The sequence below is a fragment of the Orycteropus afer genome, unplaced genomic scaffold (genome assembly GCF_000298275.1).
Source record: "Orycteropus afer afer isolate SDZICR_OR568_19922 unplaced genomic scaffold, OryAfe1.0 scaffold00083, whole genome shotgun sequence".
In the NCBI taxonomy this organism is placed as follows: domain Eukaryota; kingdom Metazoa; phylum Chordata; class Mammalia; order Tubulidentata; family Orycteropodidae; genus Orycteropus; species Orycteropus afer.
The window spans coordinates 6,659,703-6,681,996 of NW_006921670.1; the positions used below are offsets into that span (position 1 = coordinate 6,659,703).

At 42.6% G+C, this 22,294-nt stretch overlaps 1 protein-coding gene across 1 annotated transcript in view; it reads left to right on the forward strand.

The window, feature by feature from the left end:
- Positions 1 to 22,294, forward strand: part of MEI1 (meiotic double-stranded break formation protein 1) — a 153,700-nt gene that overhangs the window by 41,105 nt on the left and 90,301 nt on the right. The window contains exons 12-15 of the mRNA XM_042781067.1: positions 5,996 to 6,110; positions 6,896 to 7,012; positions 8,545 to 8,644; positions 8,770 to 8,904. Coding sequence (XP_042637001.1) covers positions 5,996 to 6,110; positions 6,896 to 7,012; positions 8,545 to 8,644; positions 8,770 to 8,904 — 467 coding nt within the window. The remainder of the gene's footprint in view (positions 1 to 5,995; positions 6,111 to 6,895; positions 7,013 to 8,544; positions 8,645 to 8,769; positions 8,905 to 22,294) is intronic.

The window sequence follows — 22,294 nt, forward strand, 5'->3', positions numbered from 1 at the left end:
TACGCCTGTGCTTACCTTGCTCCCGGAGAGCCGGTCCCTCTCGGGAGGGTAACAAGGGAAAGTGTTCAGTGCAGATCAGTGAGTAAGCACCAGCCCGCCCGTGCTTACCTTGCTCCCGGAGACCCGGTCCCTCTCGGGAGGGTAACTGTCTCATTACTGAGCACTAATATGATGTGTCACTCACTGTGTTAGGCATTGGGAGTACTGTACTTACTACTATATATTGTAGTATGTAAACACACAAGTTTCTTGCCCTTGCTCAGCTTACAGTCTAGTGGGAAAGGTAGATAATAAACAAGTAAATGAACAAGTAAAGTAATTATAGATTGTGGTAAGTGCTATGAAGAAAATAAAAGACATGAGGTAGAGCAGTGAAGGAAGCCATCTACAGGTTGAATGGTCAGGCAGAGCTTCTCTGAAGGGCTGACCTTTGAGCTGACACTTGAAGAATGAAAATAAGCCAGTGATTTAAAGTGTGGGTAGAAAAGTATTTCAGGCAGAGGGAACAGTAAATAAAGACTGGGAAGGGCTTGGTGTATTCCAGAAACAGTTGGAGACTGGTGGAATGGGAGGGTGGGTGAGAGGTGAGGGAAAGTGACCCAAGATGATGTAGTAATTTGGATTTAAAAAAAAAAAAATTTAATTTTTATTTTTGCAGTGTTTCCTCCATTCCTTTCCCACCCCTGGTAACCAACAAAGAAAGTTTCCTTCCATATATAAACCTTTCCTTGACTTTTTAAAATACTGAGCTAATATAATATTTGTCCTTCTATGATTGACTTATTTCACTCAGCATAATGTCCTCCAAATTAATCCATGTTATGCGGTGTTTTGCGGATTCTACATTATTTTTTAGTGTTGCATAGTAGTAATTAGGATTTTTTAAAGATAGATTTTCATAATACATTTTTTTAATAATAGAAAAAAACAGGGTTGGAGTGTTTCTTTTTCAACACAATAAAGAATATGCATGTTGAATCAAGAATCATTGTTTCACTTAATGGAGAAATACCACAATTCTTTGATTCAAAGACATATTTATTCCCCTATATTTTGACAATTACAGAATTGAGAGACATCTCACTATCAACGTCTGTTGTGTGTAATTTGGTCATCAGTTTAATGAGTAACACTTTTTCTTTCTTAGGGGCCTATCTTTTTCTTTCTTTTTTTTTTAAATTTTTTATTGTGATTTGGGTGAAAGTTTACAGAGCAGATTCCTTTTTAATACAGCAGCTCACAAACACTTTGTCACATTGACTGCAATTTCCCACAATGCAACAGCTCCCCTTCCACTTTCTTCCCACAGTTGCCGCTTCCCTGTGTCCTTCCCTCTTGCACCCAGAGCTGTTTCCTTGTACATACACAGCTTTTCTATTCTCCCATGATTGATCTCTCCAAGGAGTGTATCCACCTAATGTAAATGTTCAGCTCACATGCCTGTCTTTTATTTGGCTGGAAGCCATAGGAGTGGGTTCACTTCCAGACCTGAAGGGCAGCTAGGGGCCATAGTCTCAGGGTTTCCACTGGGCTCTGTCAGCAAAACTGGTCCCTTTTTTTTTTTTTTTTAATGATTTTGAGTTGTTCTCCTACTCCATCCAGGATGTCCTTCATAGATCCCCCTCTGAGTAGTTGACAGGGGAAGCTGGGCACCATCTAGTTCTTCTGATCTCATAGTTGTATAGGCTGAGGATTGCATGGTATACCAGTCTCGTGGACTAATTGTTTCCATGCCTCTTTGGTTTTCTTCATTCTTCTTTACTATGGATGAGGTGAGACCCATTGTTGCATCTAGATGGCTGCTTGCAAGCTTTTAAGATCCCAGTTGCTACTTGCCAAAGTAGGAGGTGGAACAGTGTTTTTGTGTAGTATGTTATGCCAGTTGAGCTTGATGTCCCCTGGGACTATGGTCCTGAACCCGCAGGTCCAACTACTCGCTCCCTCTGGGTAGCTGGCTGTGGCCAAGAAGTGACTACTACCTTGTCCTTTGTCAGCTCTACTACATACATGGACATTCTTACAGAGCATACAGATCCACTTGTAGAAACAGTGTCTGGCAACACTGTACATGGTCATGGGCACACTACCCTTAGGGGCTGTCTTATAACAGAAGACATGTTTCTGCTATAACAGAAGTAGCACAAGTGGATGGCTTTATCAAATAGAAATTTATTTTCTCAGTGTTTAGGAGGCTAGATGTGCGAATTTAATGTGCCAGCTCTAGGGGAAGTTTTCCTCTTTCTGGTGGCTCTAGAGGAGGGTCCTTATCTCTTCTGAGCTTCTGCTCCTAGGTGATCTTCATGTGGCTTGGGCATCTCCCTTCCTCCTTCTCTGCTTACTTGTTTAATCTCTTTTATATCTTATAAGAAACTGACTTAAGACACACCTACACTAAACCTGTCTTACTATCATAACAAAGAGAACACATTCCCAAATGTGATTATAATCACAGGCATAGAGGTTAGGATTTACAACACATGTTTTTGGGATACAGTTCAGTCCATAACAGGGACACATAAAATAATGATTTGTCTTATAGTTAATGGAGTGTTAAGATAAAATACAAGATGTCCTTTCCTTCATAGAAAGGAACATATAAAGATTAACATACAGAAACTCCTTTACATATTAATAGAAAGGCTGTTTATGTGTCCATTTGTAAGTCTACTCTGAGATGGGTTTAAGACTGCAGTCCTTGGATGTACCTTTGCCAGACACAAGCATGAGTTGGTCCTTTTCCTTTGAAACTGTAAGCTAGACACATTCTCCTTTTTCTGGCCAAATATATTCTACTGGAATGTATTTTCCCACAGCAGGCAAGTTTCTACTATACTGAAAATCTGTTAAGCCTTTCCTTGATTCCTAAAAGTAGATGGGAATCCTGATAGCTATGGTATCTATTAGGAGTTTCAATTTTATTCAGAATACAATGAAAATTCATTGAAATGTGTTGAATAGAGGAGTAACCTGATTTAAGTTTTTGATGAGGAGGGCATCTCAGTTGTGGGAAGACTCCTAGATTTGGACTTAGCTGAACTGGTATTATGGATTGAATTGTATCCCCCCAAAATATGTGTCAACTTGTCTGGGCCATGATTCTCACTGTTTGCCAGTTATGTAATGATGTAATTTGGCAGTTATGTTGTGATGCAATCATCCCCATGATGTGATCTGATGTGATCAGGGGATGCAATAACCTTACTCAGGTCAAGGTCATAGCCCTGATCAGATGTAAGGAGAATTTTCTTGGAGTGTAGCCTGCATCACTTTTTATATTATGAGAGATAAAAGGAGAGAGAAGTGAGAAAAGAAGGAGGGACCCATTATCACCAAGAAAAAAGAGGTGGGAGTAGAACATGTCCTTTGGACCCTGAGCTAAGAACCTCCTGGAACCTGAGGAAGATGTTATCAAGGCACATGTGGATCTCCAAGGGATGCCAGGCACACAGATGCTGAAAGTAGACAAGGACCTTCTTCCTAAAGTGTGAGCCAACAGAAAGAGAAAGCCTTCCCTTAGAGCTTGTACCCTAACTTTGAACTTGTAGCCTCCTAAACTGTGAGATAATACATATCTGTTTGTTAAAGCCTCCACTTGTGACATTTCTGTTATAGCAGCACTAGATAACTAAGACACCTACATTTCTGTCTTAGCTTTGCCATTTAATAGCTGTGAGGCCTGGAGTGAGTAGTTTAACCTCCCTAAGCTTTAATTTCTTCCTTTCTGTGTTGGAAGTCTTCAAGACCATCCCAGGCTTGGTGATTCACTAGGAGAACTTAGAACTCAGCATATAATCTTACTCACAGTTATGATTATCACAATGAAAGGCAATAAAGCAAAATCAGGAAATGGAAAAGGTACCTGGGGCAAAATTTAGGGGAAGACAGACACAAGTTTCCAAGGGTCCTGTCCCAGTCTTGTCACACAGGACACATTTAATTCACCCAGCAATGAGCCAGGAGATCCAAAATGTCACTGTGGCCCACCAGTCAGAGTGGGGGTACATGGAAGTCAGATTATTAATTCTCAGCTCAGATCCATCTCATAGAGGGTCCAGTAGGTCCTGAAACTCATCCTGTATTTCAAAATGCATAATTGGAATAGACATATTCAACAACTGGCAGAACCCCCCACATTAGATCCCCAAATGTAGAGGAAGGGTTTTTAGGGTAGGAAAAGCCAAGTGGAAGCCATTAGAACTAACACTACCTCAGAAAATAGTAAATTTCTAGACAGATTGCGGAGAGTAATGCCACCGTTAAGGACTTGAAGGATGCAGGAGTGATAACTCCCACCAAATCACCATTCCACTTGCCTATTTGGCACGTACAAAGAACAGATGGATCTTGGAGAAAGATAGTGGGTTATTGTAAACTTAATCAGGTGGTGATTCCAATTGCAGCTGGTGTTCCAGTTGTGGTTTCATTGCTTGAGCAAATAAATACATCTTCTCTTACCTGGTATGCAGCTGTTGTTCTGGCCAATGCCAGATCCTGGTTTCAAAGGATCACCAGCAGCAGTTCACCTTCAGCTGGCAAGGCCAACAAAATATCTTTACTGTTGTACACCAGGGGTATATCAACTTCCCAACCCTATGTGTTCATTTAGTCCACAGGTCTCATGAACAGAGTGGCTATGGTGGCAGAGATGGAGGCTATGCATAGGCTTAGCAACATGGACTTCCACTCACCAAGGCCTACTTGGCTACAGTCACTGTTGAGTGCCCAATCTGCTAGCAGCAGAGACTAATGCTGAATCCTCGATAGGACACCATTCCTACGGGCAGTCAGCCAGCAACCTGGTGGCAGGTTGATTACATGGGACCACTTCCATCATGGAAAGAGCAGCATTTTGCTCTTACTTGGATAGACACTTATTCTGTATATGGATTTGCCTTCCCTTCACTCACTATTTCTGCCTAAACTGCTATCTGTGGACTTACAGAATGCCTTATTCACCATCATAGCATCCCACATACCATTGTCTCAGATCAGGGAACTCGTTTTACAGCAAATGAAATGTGTTAGTACACCCATGCTTATGGAATTCACTGGTCTTACCATATTCCCCATCATGTGGAAGTAACTGGCTTGACAGAGTAATGGAATGGTCTTCTAAAAACACAATTATGCCACCAGCTAGGTGGCAGTTCCTTGCAGGATTAAGGCAATATTCTCCAGTAGGCTGTATATACTCTAAACTGGTGTCCAATATATGGTGCTTTTTCCCCCATAGACAGGATTCATGGGTCCAGGAATCAAGGAGTGGAAATAGGAGTGACACCACTCACTATCATCCCTAGTGATCAACTCACAAAATTTTTGTTCCTATCCCTGTAACCTTATGCTCTGCTGATCTAGAGGTCTTAGTTCCAAAACGAGGAATGCTCCCGCCATGAGACACAACACTGATTCCATTGAACTGGAAGTTAAGGATGTTCCCCAACCATTTTGGCTCCTCATGCCTCTGAATCAACAGGCAAAGAAGGGAGTTAGGATATTGGCTGGTGTGATTGATCCTGATGACCAAGGGGCTATCAGATTGACATTACATAGTGGAGGTGAAGAAGAATTTGAGTACAGGCCCAACCTTGCAAGCAGGCCTTTGTAAGGCTACAGTCTCAGGCATGCTATGCTAACTCTTCCCTGCACACTCTGAAAGTGGAGATCATAGTAGAACCTTCCCCTGGTGTGCCATGGGATTGTTGTAGACATCAAAACTACACAAGGGCTGTGCAAGTGCTTTTATCAAGGAAGGGCTGAGCACTTCTTGATGATGCTCTTAGTGTGTTTTGAGAGCCACTGATGAATTTTACACTGTGACCTTTTGTTCTACTTCTCACCTGTTACTGGTCAGAGAGACTTCATTGTTGATGACCAGTCTCCCTGAGTACTTGTTGAAGGAGCCAGAGGTGACAAACTCTTGCCCCAGGCACTCGGGCTGGTTCCCTGTGGTCCTGCCAATGTTGTGACTCTTTGTTCCTGCCTGTTTCTTCAGCTTCTCTTATCTAGAGATGAAACTCTGCAGGTGGCCAGTGCCCACTGTATAACTGCAGTGCTGGTGCACTCCCCAGTGAAGCATGCCCCGGCCTTCATCCACGCGGATATCCCAGGTAGGGGATCTTCCAACCTTCTCCTCTAAGAACCCAGAGTTCTGACTGGAGACCTGTGGGTCACAGCAGCAGCAGCTTTGTTGGGGGTCCTCTGATTGCCCAGACTGGAGGGGTGGGCTGGTGATAGGTATATGACAGAGTAGGAAGTCTGAATTCTTCACGAAGTCTGAATTCTCTTGCCACTAGGCTCTTGTATAACTTTGAGCCATTTATTGCTGATCTTTTGTCATTTATCTCATCAGAAGAAATGAAAACCACAGGAAAGACTGTGGACCAGGATGGCAAAGGAAACTAATGTTTTCTGAGAGCCTGTTATGAGCCAGAAAAGCATCCCTGTGGTGCATGGCAAATGTTATTAGGTCCTCAGCACTGCCATTTTATGGGTGAAGAAGGTGAGACTCAGAGAAGGGAAGTAACTACCTCAAATCGACAAGGCTACTCCTTGGCAGAGATGGCATCTAAAATCAAGTCTCTCTCAGGTTCTAAAAGCCCTTTTCTGTTTCATGCTGCTGCCTGTTCTGAGAATCAGGAGACCTGAATTCCAGTTCCATGCCTACCACTAACAGGACCTCTCTCTGGGCCTCAGATTCCCCTCTGGTAAAAAGAAGTTAGGTCATAACCCTGAGGACATTTCCAAGTTCATCTGTAAATGGCTGATAAGTCTCCTGAGAGTGTGTATGTAGAGATGAAATAACAGGAGTGAGACGCTGCGTAAACCCAGGGCTTTGGCATCAGTTTCAGTCACAGAGCCCTCAGCCACTGTTTTCTTCTCTCTCCCCGGCCAGAGTTCCTCTTTGAGCATCTTTCCTCCTCCAGTGAAGTGCTTGTCTGGTCCGTCTACAGCTGCTTGATACTCCTGGCTGAAGAGCCACTCTTCTTCTCCAAGTGTCACACAGTATATGGTTGGTAGTGGGGTCCAGTGTGAGCTCTGGGATGAGGGGAACAGAATTCCAAAGTTGGATGGCAGCAGCAGTGATGGGACTCTAGACCCCACTGTGTATAGGGCGGTGCTGGGCCTTTTCATTTCCTTCAGCCCGAACTCATTGCCAGATTCCACATGCAAGCATTGATACCCACATCCGACTCAGAAAATTCAAACTGGTTCAATTCACTGATTGAACCAGTTGCTATAAAGTCGACTCTGACTCATGGTGACCCCATATGTGTTGAAAGGGAACTCTACTCCATAGGGTTTTCCATGCCTGATTTTTAGGAAATAGAGCACCAGGCCATTCTTTCAAGATGCCCCTGGGTGGAGTCCAACCTCCAAACTTGATAAGCAGCTAAGAACATTAACTGTTTATATTACCTACTCCATTCACTGATTAGCAGAAGTATCTGTGTGTAGACTCTCCAGCAAGGAAAGGACACTCCTTATTAGCCAGTAAATGAATTCCTGCTGCACCTTAAGAATGGCTTTAAACTGTGTTACTCAGCTTTGGAGTCAGTCTTTGCCTGTGCCCCAGATATTGACGAGTTAGTCCCTAAATTTTGTTGAGTCATTCTTTTGAAGTTTCTTGAAACTCACCTGATGATTCTTTCCTTATCTGGGACTTTTAAAATCGTATATATGTATATATATATGAACTCTGGTGGTATAGTGCCTAAGGCATTTAACTGCTAACCAGAGGGATGGTGGTTCAAACCTACAAGCCACTCCTCAGAAGGAAGATTGGGCAATCTACTTCCATAGTGATGCCTCCTCGGAAACACAAGGAGGTGTTGCTAGGTTGCTATGAGTCGGATCCGACTTAATGGCAGTGAGTTTGTGTTTTTTTATGTATATATATGTGTATACATATATATGTATATATATGTATGTATGTATGTATTTGTGTGTGTGTATGTGTGTGTGTGTGTGTGTCCCTTTGACTGGGCACTTTCAGCCATTCATTTTATTCTGTGTTCCTGTTCTGTGCCAGGTACCATGCTGAGACCTGGAGCTTTAGAGACACATAAAACGTGGTCCCTGCCCTCATGGAGCTTGAGCTCAGGAAGGGGGAGGGGGATATAAACAGGCAATTTCAGTGCAAGGTGATTAGAGATCTGTTAGAGGGAAGCCAGGAGCTGGGGGGAGTCAGGGCCCTATTTGGCCTGAGTGGTCAGGGAAGACTTCCTGAAGGAGTGGAGGTCCGCCCTGACTCTGCAAGGGAGCATGGAAATGTGTCCACTGGAGCAGCACAATTCAAGTGCCAGGGCCTGTGCTATGTATGGCTCAGGCTAGGGGTCGGAGAAGCAGAGATGAGCCAGATGGAGGCCTTCTCTCAAAAGGTCTCACAGCTGGTCTCATCAGCTGAGCCCTGTCAGGGCCTCTCCCTGAGAGACCTCCAGCCAGTAGGTGCTGCCTGTGCCTCTCACCTCTCATGGGTGGGCAGTGAAGGAGCCACAGACAGAGGGCTGATCCCTTGGCATCTGCTGTATCATCCTGAGGCAGGCATCGAGTCGGTGGTGAGGAGCCTGCAGGGCAGCCTGAAGGTGAACAACACAGAGCTGCACAAGCAAGGCCTGCTGCTCTTTGCTGAGATCCTGACTCGGTGAGCAAAGTGGAGGGAAGTCAGCTCTGCAGGGCCAGCCTGTGGAAGCAAATATGTGAAGGAGCCAATCCTGGTGGGGCCAGTGGGAGGAAGTCACTCACTTGTCCCTCCTTCACCTTTTTCAGGCAGCCAGAGGAGATCAAGCTATTTACAAGCTCAGCCATGTGCCGAGATGCAGGCTGCGCCCTGAAAGAGGCAGTGAGCAGCCCTGTGCTAGAGGTGGCAGCCGAGGCAGTCAAGGCCATTTCTGCATTTCTAAGGTGAGAGATGCAGGAGAGCTGGTCTGTCCACATCTGCAGGTATCTGGGGCCCTATCCAGGCCAAGGTCACTTCCAGGAGCACTTGCCTTTAGATCAGGGAAATTTCCTTGAATTCTGTCTTTCCTCTGGTGTATTTACTCTCTTCTGTCTTTCTGGAACTGCTATTCAGATGTCTGACACCCTGCACTGGTCATTTAATTTTCTTTGTTTTGGCAATTTTCCATCTTTTTATCTTTACATACTAATGTGTTAATTATATAGTGCTGTTGTAACCACAAGTGTGTGTGTGTTTTAAATGCATTTTATTGAAATATAATTTATGTACAGTGAAATACACAAAACTAAAGTGACACGGGTCAATGCATTTTTTTTTTTTTTCAGTGTTCCCTCCCCTCTCACCCCTGGCAACCAACAAAGTTTCCTTCCATATATATACCTTTCCTTGACCCTACACAACAATGAACTAATACTATATTTATCCTTCTGTGATTGACTTATGTCACTCAGCATAATGTCCTCCAAGTTCACCCATATTATGCGATGTTTTGCAGACTCTACATTATTCTTCAGTGCTGCATAGCATTCCATTATGTGTATGTACCATAGTCTAGTCATCCACTCTTCCACTATAAATCTTAGAAATAAGTCCCTTGCCAGATATGTAATTACCAGCAAATATGAATTTGTTGCTGTCATTTTTGTTATGTGCTTTTTCATGGTGTCGATTTCTTTGTTCCATATAATTTTCTATGTTGAGTTCATTTTGTTTATGAATCATGTTATCACTTCCTTCATTGTTATTATTTTAGTATTTGCTGAATATTTATGGTGGTCCTCTTTTTTGATGTGAAGGTTTATCATTTTTCTTTTTAATGCATTTTGTTGAAATATAATTTATGTGCAGTAAAATACTCAAAACTAGTGACATGGGTCAATGTATTTTCTTTTTTTTTTTTTTTTTTGCAGAGTTCCCTTTCCTTCCCTCCCACCCTTGGCAATCAACAAAGAAAGTTTCCCTCCATATATAAATCTTTCCTAGACCCTCTACAACAATGAACTAGTACTGTATTTGTCCTTCTGTTATTGACTTATGTCACTCAGCATAATGTCCTTCAAGTTCATCCATATTATGCGATGTTTTGCAGACTGTACATTATTCTTTAGTGCTTCATGTTGTTGTTGTTGTTAGGTGCCGTTGAGTCGGCCCCGACTCATAGTGACCCCTCCTTGGGTTTCCGAGGCAGTATCACTACGGAAGTAGATTGCCCAACCCTCCTTCCGAGGTTTATCATTTTTCTTTGAGGTTACCCTGTGATTTATAGTTTTCTTCCCCAGTTTAGAGCAGACAGTTATATCTTGTAGTTGTCTTGACTTCCCTACCATCTAGAAGTTCTGTAACAACACAAATTTCTTCAGATGTCTAGTGATTTTTTGGCTGTCTTCTCATACTTAAGGATGGAGCACTAAAAAGCTGGTGGGAAGTTCTTTGTGTATGAGTGGGGCTTGATGACTGTGGTTTCAGTGAGGAGGAGCTGGATGGACCATTTCCTTGAGGAACCCCTGTTGAGTATCTGTAGCTCTGCCCTCTTAGGCTGTCACATCACCAGATGACACTCTCCAGTCCCTTGTGTGAATAGGATAAACCTGGTGTCAAAGTTTTGGAAGCTGAATGGGGCTCTCAGCTTTCACTATGTGAACTTTACTTTATCCCCCAGTTTTCAGTACAGTACCTTCTGCCTGAACCATCCAGAGTCCCTCTCATTTTACCTTTTTTCAGAGAAGAAACTCCAGTCTTCTTCCAGGGCTTAGTGGAGGTTCATAGCTTGGCTATACAAATGAGGAGAGAGTTGGAGTCAAATTACTTTTAAACAAGTTTGCAACCAGTCTTTCTGTTTTAGTCCATATTGTGCCCCCACCTCCAGGGGTACTTGGGGCTACTAATTCTGGTGCCGTTTGGAGGGTTCCTGGAACAAACCTGGCTCCTTCTTGGCTTTCCCCACTAGTGGCTTAGCATTCAGCTTTCATAGACCTGCTGGGTCTGTTCCTTCCAAAATGCTATCATCTCTTCTGTGTTTTCTTTGTCCTTTTGGATTTATAACTTTTCTGGAAACCCTTTTACTTTCATTTTGATAAGAAGTTGCAGAAGTAAATACACCTGCTGAGTCCGTCATCTTTAACTGGAAGCTGGCAACTCCTTACCACCTATGATCTCCAAAGTTCTAGCTCTGGTTCTCTTAGTGTAGTTTCTCCCTGAATGCCGTCCTCCATTCACAGTTTCAGCTACTAGCTGTCTGCTGATGATGTCCAAATCTATAGATCTTGTCTAAAGTACTTTAATTAGTAATGAATTGCACAACCCACTGGCTTAAAACAACAGAAATTTATTCTTTCGTAGTTCTGGAGACTAGAATTCAGAAACGTGTCACCTGGCAGACAAGGTGTTGGCAGGGCTGTGCTCCCTATGGAGGCTCTCGAGGAGAATCCATTCATTGCCTTTTCCAACTTCTGGTGGCTGCTGGCATTCTTTGGCTTGTGGCTGCATCACACCAATCGCTGCCTTTGTCTTCACATCCTCTTCTCCTTTCTTTATCTGTCTGATCCCCCTTGGCCTCTCTCATAAGGACATTTGTGATAGCAATAGGGACCCACTAGGTAATCCAGGATAATCTCCTCATCTCAAGAGATTTAATGTAATTGCAGCTGTAATTGACCATGCAAAAGAATATAGGTCCCAGGAAATTGGACCTGATATCTTTGGGACCATTCAGCCAACTGTAGGGGCTCCTGAGCTCCAGACCACATTCCTAACTGCCCAGTGTCTCTCTCAGTCTGTCTGTACTCTCACCATGTAAGAAAAAATACTCGGTTCAGGATCTAGAGAATACGATTTGTTCCTGGCTCTACAATTAGGACTCAGTCACTTCTTGCTCAATCCTCTAGTCTGCTTTCTGTTTCTTGAACACTTTTTGTGTTTTTGTGTTTCTTGAATAGCTTTTTCCAGTCATAGTACCTTCGTACCAATTGTTTCTTCTGCCTAAAATATTCTCCCCTTAAGACTGATTTCTTCTGATCATTCAAGTCTCTGTTTAGAGGAATCTTCTTGACAGGCCACCAGGTACTCTAACCTATAGCAACGCAACAAATGCAACCACTGCTATGGAGTTGGATCCAACTCATACCGACCACTCCTTGGGTTTCTGAGGCGGTATCACTATGGAAGTAGATTGCCCAACCTTTCTTCCGAGGAGTGGCTGGTGGGTTTGAACTGCCAGCCTTCTGGTCAGCAGTCAAATGCCTTAGGCACTCGTAGACTCTAGAGAACATAAGAGAACTGCCCCATGAGTTTTTCAAGGCTATAATCTTTATAGAAGCAGACTGCCACATCTTTCTACCTTAGAGCAGCTGCTGGGTTTGAACTGCCAACTTTTCAGTTAGCAGTTGAGCACTTAACCATTGTGCCACTAGGGTTCCTTTGTTGTTGTTGTTGTTGTTATGTGCCGTCGAGTCGGCCCAACTCATAGCGACCCCTCCTTCGGTTTCCGAGGCAGTATCACTATGGAAGTAGGATTACCCAACCTTCCTTCCGAGGAGTGGCTGGTGGGTTTGAACTGCCAGCCTTCTGGTTAGCAGTCAAGTGCTTTAGCCATTATGCTACCAGAGCTCCTAGGGTTCCTTTAAACACTTGATAATTTTTTTTTTAACACTTGATAAATCTTACTCATTTGTTTTCTGTTTTCTTCAACATTGGAAAATAAGCTCCAAGAGATGAGGGACCTTGTCTGTTTTCATGGTTATATCTCTCACTCCTAATGTTGTTGTTAGGTTGAATCGGTTCTGACTCATAGTGACCCTATGTACAGCAGAACAAAACACTTTTGTGCCTGTGCCATCCTCAAAACCATTGCTCTGTTTGAGCGCGTTGTGGTAGCCAGCGTGTCATTCCGTCTCAGTGAGGGTCTTCCTCTTTTTGCTGACCCTCTGTTTTACGAAGTATGATGTTCTTCTTCAGGAACTGGTCCTTCCTGATAACATGTCCAAAGTATGTGAAATGAAGTCTTACCATTCTTCTTACAATACTTCTAAGGAGCATTCGGTCTGTGTACTTCTTCCAAGACAGATTTGTTCATTTTTCTGGCATTCCACAGTATATTCAGTGTTTTTCATCAACGTCATAATTCAAAGGCATCAACTCTTCTTGGGTCTTCCTTATTCATTGCCCAGCTTTCACATGCATCTGAGGCTATTGAAAATGCCATGGTTTGGGTCAGGTGCACCTTAGTTCTCAAAGTGACATCTTTACTTTTTAACACCTAAAAGAGGTCTTTTGTAGTAGTTTTTTTCAACGTAATACCTTTTTTTGATTTCTTGGCTGCTGTATCCACGGGCTTTGATTGTGGTGGTGGTGGTGTTAAGTGCTGTTGAGCCACCTCCACTTCGTACTGCCCCTGTGTACAGCAGAAGGGAACACTGCCTGGTCCTGCGCCAGCCTCACGGTCCCTGCTATGTCTGAGCCCATCGTTGCAGCCACTGTGCCAGTCCATCTTGATGAGGGTCCTCCCCTTTTTCACTGACCCTCTACTTTGCCAAGCATGATATTCTTCTCTAGGGAATGGTTCCCTTCTGACAACATGCCTGAAGTAGGTGAGATGAAGTCTGGCCATTCTTGTTTCCAAGGAGCATTCTGGCTGCACTTCTTCCAGGATGGATTTGTTTGCTTTTCTGATAGTCCATGATATTTTCAGTATTCTTCACCAACACTGCAATTCAAAGACATCAACTCTTCTTCAGTCTTCCTTATTCATTGTCCAGCTTTCACATGCATATGAAGCAATTGAAAATACCATGGCTTGTATTAGGCACACCATAGTCTTCAGAGTGCTCCTCAACACTTGAAAGAGGTCTTTTGCAGCAGATTTACCCAGTGCAATATGATGTCTGATTTCTTGACTGCTGCTTCCATGGGTGTTGACTGTCTCTGATCTTCATCAGTAAGTGCTTCAGGTCCTCTTTGCTTTCGGCAAGCAAGGTGGTGTCATCTGCATGTCACAGGCTGTTAATGAATCTGCCTCCAATTCTGATGCTGCGTTCTTCTTAAAGTCCTATTTGTTGGATTATTTGCTCAGCATACAGCACACAGTATGATGAAAGGATCTGTGGTGGTTATGTTTGTGTGTCATCTTGGCTGGGCCTGGTTGAGTGGCTGGGCAGCTGGTAGTTATTCCCCATGATGAGACTGGCAATCAAGTCCATGGTGGGATCTACCACAAGCAGCTGAGTAGCTCCCTTTGGGATGTGGTCTGCTTCTGTATTTAAGGAGAAGCCTTGGGAATGGTCTCTAGCTTATGGCATGCTTGGACCCTACATGTAGCCATGTCGTTGCTCAGCAGCCTGCTATGCTCTGCCGACCTTGGGAGACTTACAATGGACTTAAGTTAATGGCCTGCCATGTCGTTTGATAACCTTGGGACTGTGCCTTTGTACTTGTCAACCTTGGGGCTTCTCAGCCTCAGCAGCCAGCAGCTGTCTGAGTGAAGAAATGCCTCTAGCTCCAGTGGGCTGGGAGCAGGAGTCAGAGCTGGACCCCAAGGTTGAGGGGCTTTCACCCAGCCCCTAGAGCCTGGCACTTTGAACTTGGACTTAAAGCCTCCAAATTGTAAGAGAATAAGCTTCTGTTTGTTTAAGCCATTCCATTTGTGGTATATGTTTTCCTGTCAGAGCGGCACTAGGTAACCAGAATAGGATCCAACCCTGACACACACCTTTCCTGATTTTAAACCATGCAGTATCCCCTTCTATTCCAACAAGTGCTTCTTGGCCTATGTACAAGTTCTGCATGAGCAGAACTAACCACTCTTTATAATGCTATCCTTAATTTGTTAGGATCCACACAAGTGAATGCCTTTGCATAGTCAGTAAAACACAGATAAACATTTTTCTGGTATTTTCTGCTTTCAGCTAAGATCCATCTGACATCAGCAATGATATCCTGTTCCACATCCTCTTTTGAATCCAGCTTGTATTTCTGGCAGTTCCCTGTCACTGTACTGCTATAACTGTCTTTGAATTATTTTCAGCAAAATTTTACTTGTGTGTGATATTAATGATATTGTTTGATAATTTCCACATTCTGTAGACTGTCTTTCTTTGGAATGGGCACAAATACGGATCTTGTCTAGTCGGTTGGCCAGGTAGCTGTCTTCCAGATTTCTTGGCATAGTTGAGTGAGTGTTTCCAGCGTTGCCTCCATTTGTTGAAACACTTCAGTTGGTGTGGTAGTTCAGTTTGTGTGTCAACTTGGCTGGGCCTGGTTGAGAGGCTGGGCAGCTGGATGTAGTATTCCCCATGATAAGACTGATAATAAACTCCGTGGTAAAATCTACTGTGAGTAGCTGAGTAGCTGCCTTAGGAATGTGGTCTGCTTCCCATATATAAGGAGAAGCCTTGGGGAGTGGTCTCTAGCTTATGGCACGCTTGAACCCTGCATGTGGCTCTGTTGTTGCTCAGCAGCCTGCCATGCTCTGCTGACCTTGGGACTTTCAGTGGACTTGAATTAATGGCCTGCCATGTGGTTTGGTAACATTGGGACGGTGCCGTTTTAGTTGTCAACCTTGGGCTTGTCAGCCTCAGTAGCCAGCAGCTATCTGAGTGAAGAAAAGCCTCTAGCTCCAGTGGGCCGGGAGCAGGAGGCAGAGCTGAAGCCCAAGGCTGAGGGGCTTTCACCTAGCCCCTAGAGCCTGGCACTTTGAACTTGGACTTAAAGCCTCCAATCTGTAAGAGAATAAACTTCTGTTTGTTCAAACATCCCATTTATGGTATATTACTGTCAGAGTGGCACTAGGTAACCAAAACAATTGGTATTGTCAATTTCTGGAGGCTTGTTTTTTACCAATGCCTTCAGTACAGCTTGGGCTTCTTCCTTCAGTACCATCAGTTTTTGATCATGTGCTGCCTCCTGAAATGGTTGAACATCAACCAGTATTCTTTTTGGTACAGTGACTGTGTATTTCTTCTATTTTCTTTAGATGCTTCTGGCATTGTTCAATATTTTAACATCCTTCAATATTGCAACTCAAACTTGAAGTTTTTTCTTCAGTTGTTTTAGCTTGAGAAATACCAGACATATCCTTTCCTTTTGGTTTTCTAACTGTAGGTCTTTGCATATTTCTTTCTTTCTTTCTTTCTTAATTGTGATTTGGTGAAAATTTACAGAGCAAATTCACTTTCCATACAGCAGCTCACATACACTTTGTCTCATGACATTGACTGCAATTTCCCACAATGCAACAGCTTTTTTCCCATTTCCTCCCCATAGCCACCTCTTCCCTGTGTCCTTCCCTCCCATGAATTCCTGCCCCCCAAGCTGTCTCCCTGTGCATACACAGCCCCTCTGTTCTCCCATGATTGATATCTCCAAGGAGTGTATCTATCTAATGTAAATGTTCAGCTCATATGCCTGTCTTTTGTTTGGCTGGAAGCCAGGAGTGGGTTCAATTCCAGAACTGAATGGCAGCTAGGGGCCATAGTTTCAGGGGTTCCACCAGGCTCTATCAGACTAGCAAACGTGGTCCCCCCACCTTTTTTAAATGATTTTGAGTTTTGTTCCACATTTTTCTCCCACTTTATCCAGGATCTCCTACATAGATTCCCCTTGAAGTGGTTGATTGTGGTAGCCGGGCACCATCCAGTTCTGGTCTCATAATTGTATAGGCTGTACCAGTCCCTTGGACTAGTTGTTTCCATGCATCTTTGGTTTTCTTCATTCTTCTTTGCTCTGAACAAGGAAAGACCCATCGCTGCATCTAGATGGCTGCTTGCAAGCTTTTAAGATCCCAGTTGCTACTCGCCAAAGTAGGATGTGAAACAATGTTTTATGCTGTATGTTATAGGTCTTTGCATATTTCTTTCTAATACTTTTTACTTTGTCTTGTCAAGCCATCCTTTGAAATCTTCTGTTCAGCTCTTTTATTTCATCATTTCTTCCATTCACTTTAGCTACTCTCAAGAGCAAGTTTCAGAGTCTCTTCTGACATCCACTTTAGTCTTTTATTTCTTTCCTGTCTTTTTAATGACCTTTTGCTTTCTTCATGTATGTTATCCTTGATATCATTTCACAACTTGTCTGATCTTTGGTCATTAGTGTCAGTGCACCAAATCTCTGAGATGGTCTCTAAATTCAGGTAGGATGCACTCAAGGTTGTACTTTGGATCTCGTGGACTTTTAAAATGTTATTCACCTTCAACTAGGATTTGCATAGGAGCAACTGATAGTCTGTTCTGCAGTCAGCCCCTGGCCATGTTCTGATTGATGACATTGATGATATTATCTTTTCACAGATGTAGTGATTTGATTCCTGTGTATTCCATCTAGTGAGGTCCACATGTATAATTGCTGTTTATGTTGTAGAGAAAAGGTATTTGCAATGCTTAAGTCATTGGTGTTTTGGTTACTTAGTTCTGCTCTAACAGAACATACCACAATTAAGATGGTTTGAACAAACAGGAGTTTATTCTCTTACAGTTTGGAGGCTTTAAGTCTGAGTTCAGAGTGCGGGGCTGGGTAAAAGTCCCTCAACCTTGGGCTTCAGCTCTGCCTCTTGCTCCCAGCCCACTCAGGCTGGAGGCTTTTCTTCACTCAGATGGCTGCTGGCTGCTGATGATGACAAGCCAAGGTTGATAAGTAAAAAGGCACAGTCCCATTGTTGCCAAACCACATGGCAGGCCACTAATTCAAGTCCAGAAGAAGTCCCAAGTTTGGCAGGGCATGGGAGGCTGTTAGACAATGACTTGGCTATGTGCAGGGTTCAAACATGCCAAAAGGCTGGAGACCTTCCTTAAAGTTGCTTCTTACATACTGGAAGCAGACCACATCTCTAAAGTAGCTACTCAGGTGCTCCAATAGATTCTGCCCTGGAGTTAATTACCAGTCTCACCGTGGGGAATAACTACGTCCAGCTGTCCGGCCACTCAACCAGGCCCAGTCAAACTGACACACAAACTTAACTACCAGAGTTGGTCCTGTGATATTCTATCATGCAATCTCTAGTATCATTTCTGTCACCAAGGCCATATTTTCCAACTACTGATCCTCCTTTGTTTCCAACTTTCTCATTCTCATCATCGGTAATTATCAATGGATCTTGATTGCATGTTGGATCAATTTCAGACTTCAGTAGCTGGTGAAATCTTCAATTTCTTCATCTTTAGCATTAGTGGTTAGTGTGTAAATTTAAGTAATAGTTGTATTAACTGATCTTCCTTGTAGGCATATGGATATTGTCCTATCACTGACAGTGTTCTACTTCAGAATAGATTTTGAAATGTTCCTTTTATGATGACTGCAACACCATTCCTCTCCCATTAGTCATTCCCAGAATAGTAGACCATAACGTATGTCTGATTCAAAATGGCCAATATCAATCCATGTCAGCTCACTAATTCCTAGAATATGTATCTTTATGTGTTCTATTTCATTTTTGATGACCTCCAGTTTTCCTAGATTCATACTTCATACATTTCACGTTCCAGTTATTAATGAATGTTTGCAGCAGTTTCTTCTCATTTTGATTTGTGCCACATCAGCAAATAAGGTCCCAGAAGCTTTACTCCACCCACATCATTAAGGTTGACTACTTTCAGGAAGCAGCTCCTCCCCAGTTGCATTTTGAGTGCCTCCCAACTTTCCTGGCACTATATCAGACAATGTTTCCTTTATATTCATGAGGTTTTTACTGGCCAGTCTTTTCAGAAGTCGTTTGCCATGTCTTCCTTTATAGTCTGTCTTAGTCTGGAACCTCCTTTGAAACCTGTCTGCCCCAGGAGACCCTGCTGGTATTTGAAATACCGGTGGCATAGCTTCCAGCATCACAGTAACATACAAGCCACCACAGTACAACAAACTGACAGACGAGTGGTGGTTACTCCTAATAGGAAGTCAGCATGTGAATAATAGAGTTAAAATAAAATGCATGGTGATACCAAGATCCTAGGGCCTGTATGAGAAATTATTCCTTAGTAAGATACTTGAAATCTTCTGAAAAAAAAAAAGGAGGAAACCCATATTTATTCATGTAAGTACTTTTATTTTCTTTCAATGCTTTCCCTTTAAAATTTCTAACAAAGTAATATACAGTATTCAATTAATAAAAAACAAAATAGTACAGAAAAAATTATAATGGGCTTTTATGCACTTAATGGGCTTACAATAAAAGGCAACAGTCCCAAAACCCTATTCCTACTTCCTAAAGGAAATAAATTTTAGCTCTTATTGGTTTTAGTTCTGGTGACTATCTCCCTAAATTAAACAATATTTTTATAATGTTATGCCTTTGCTTGCCAATTGAAGACATTATTCATTGACTCCCCACTGTGAAAGATCAAGACTTAGCTCACATTATCATGTCTTCAGTACATCTTCTTGGCATTTTTCTAGTTATTTTTTATGTCTTTGTTCTGGTTACCTACTGCCACTCTTACAGGAATATACCACAAACGGGATGGCCTTAACAAACAGTTCATTCTTTACAGTTCAGGAGGCTAGAAGTCCAAGTTCAAAGTGCCAGGCTCTAGGGGCTGGGTGAAAGCCCCTCGACCTTGAGCTTCAGCTCTGCCTCTTGCATCTCTTCACTCAGGCAGCTACTGGCTGCTGAGGCTAACAAGCCCAAGGTCGACAGATAAAATGGCACAGTTCCGATGTTACCAAACCACACGGCAGGCCATTAATTCAAGTCCATTGGAATTCCCAAGGTTGGCAGAGCATGGCAGGCTGCTGAACAACAACACAGCTACACGTAGGGTTTAAGCGTGCCATGAGCTAGAGATCATTCCCAAAGCTGTCTCTTATATACAGGAAGCAGACCACATCCCTAAAGCAGCTACTCAGCTGCTCCAGTAGATTCCAACGTGGAGTTAACTAACAATATCACCATGGGGAGTAACTACATTCAGCTGCTCAGCCACTCAACCAGGCCCAGCCAAGTTGACACACAAGCATAACCACCACAGTCTTTAAACTGTTAAGTAATATATTAAAAGCTTATTTTTCTTGTTCCTTCAACTTGACATAGCATCTCTTGACTTCCCACTTGGTAATATCCATGTGAGGAGGTTAGCACAGGAACTCTGCCTACCCATCTCCTACTTTCCACTTGTCAATTTCAGTCAGCTATACCTTTAATTTTACAATGTAAAGGCATTAATATGTATAGGCTCTTTTGTCACTATATTTAAGTCTTTTTTATTTGACTCCAGATTGGTTCTAAAAATTGAAACAGAAAAATAGCATTACATTGCAATGACAAGTAATAGCATTTACATTACAATGGCAAATATAACACATTATAATGACAAGTACCATTGGAATTATATATTTCTTTCTCTGAAGTGTACAGTTACTATTCCTGTGCCCCTCAAAGGAGCATGATCCTAGCACCATGGCCAGCCTGATGATCTTTTCTTATGTTTCAGCCATTGCTCAAAATTACACATTTTACTTTGCTTATGTTTAGGGTGTGATTTATCAGAGAGCTGTTTGTTTTTCCAGGAGTTTCTAGTTGTCCTCTCTTGCACCTGTCAGCTCTGACCTTGGATTGGTTTTTCTCACTTCCAAACCTCTTGGGCATTTTCTAGGATACCATTTCCTCACTTTCAGTATTAATTTCATAGGGCTGTTGTAACAAATTATAACAAATTGGGTGGCTTAAAACAACAGAAATTTATTCTCTCATAGTTCTGCAGGCCGAAAGTCCACAATCAAGGTGTCAGCAGGACTGTACCCCTTCTGAAGGCTCTGGGGAAGAATCCTTTCTTGCTTCTTCCTCGCTGGTAGTGGTTGCTGGTGATATTTGGCATTCGTTGGCTTGTAGCTGCATCACTCCAATCTCTACTTCCATCGTCACATGGAGTTCTTCTCTCTGTGTCTCTGTTTTTTCATATAGTTTTGTAAGGACACCAGTCATTGGTGGACTTAGGGCCTATGCTAATCCGGTATGACCTTAACTTATAACACCTGCAAAGACTTTATATCCAATAAGGCTATATTTGGAGGTTCCAGTAGTAATAAATTTTTTGGGAGGACAATATTCAACCCAGTACTTTTATTACCTTTTCATCTTGTAAGAATTTGTTGATATCTGTGGTCCACTGGTAGTATCTTTTCTGTTTTCTATGAAGGTTTGTGATTCATTTGATGTGTTGAGTGGAAGGGGAAAAAAGTGTGCTTAGTCTACTGTGTGGAGCTGCATACCTGGAGATTTATTTTTCACTTAAAATTTCCCCTTTGGACCAGGTTTGCTGGTCTGATAGAGCCTGGTGGAACCACTGAGACTATGGCCCCTAGCTGCCCGTCAGGTCTGGAATTGATTACAACCTAGGAAACCCTATGGGGGCAGTTCTGCTCTGTCATATGGGGTCGCTATAAGTTGGAATTGACTTGATGGTACTTAAAACAGCAACAACATATGAACCTGGGAGGAATGGGAAGGAATGTGTACTGACTTAAAAAAATGTCAGTTAAGGAAAAAAAAAAAGATTGAAAGAAAAAGTAGTACGTGCTTCAAGGGAATTAAAATTTTATGTTGAAGTCCCCTTTAATCTCACCTGCTAATGTAACCACTGTTAACAGTGTACCATATATTCTTCTAGATTTCTTTTATGCATTTACAAACATTTCTTTTTATTATCACTGAATCAATATCATAGATTGTAGTGTCTGTACTTTTGTTATCTTATTTCATCGTTTCTTTCTAAAGACAAAGACACTTTTTACAAGTCTCTCTCTTCTTTTTAACTTAATGTTTATGTCTATCTTTCTCATCACTATGTATCAGTCTTTCTCTTTTTTCTCTTTTAATTGTGATTTGGGTAAAAGTTTGCAGAGCAAATTCATTTTCTACTCAACAGTTAATATACGTTTTGTTTCATGACATTGATTGCAATCCCCGTAATGCAACAGCTTTCTTCCCACTTCCTCCCTGTGGTCACTTTTTTTCTGTGTTCTTTTCTCCTATGCATTCCTGCCCTCTGAGCTATCTTCCTGTACAAATGCTGCCCTTCTGATCTCCCATGGTGATTGTTCTAAGGTGTATACCTACCTGGTGTAATTGTTCACCTTATATACCTTTCTATTGTTTGGCTGTAAGCCAGGGGAGTAAGTTCAATTCCAGGCCCAAAGGGTGACTAGGGGCCATAGTTTTGGGGTTTTACCAGACTGGTAGCATAGTGGCTAAGACACTTGCCTGCTAACCAGGTGGTTGGCGGTTCAAACCCACCAGCCACTCCTCGGAAGGAAGGCTGCGCAATCCTACTTCCGTAGTGATACTGCCTCGGAAACCCAAGGAGGGGTCGCTATGAGTCGGGGCCGACTCGAGGGCACATAACAACAACAACAACAACA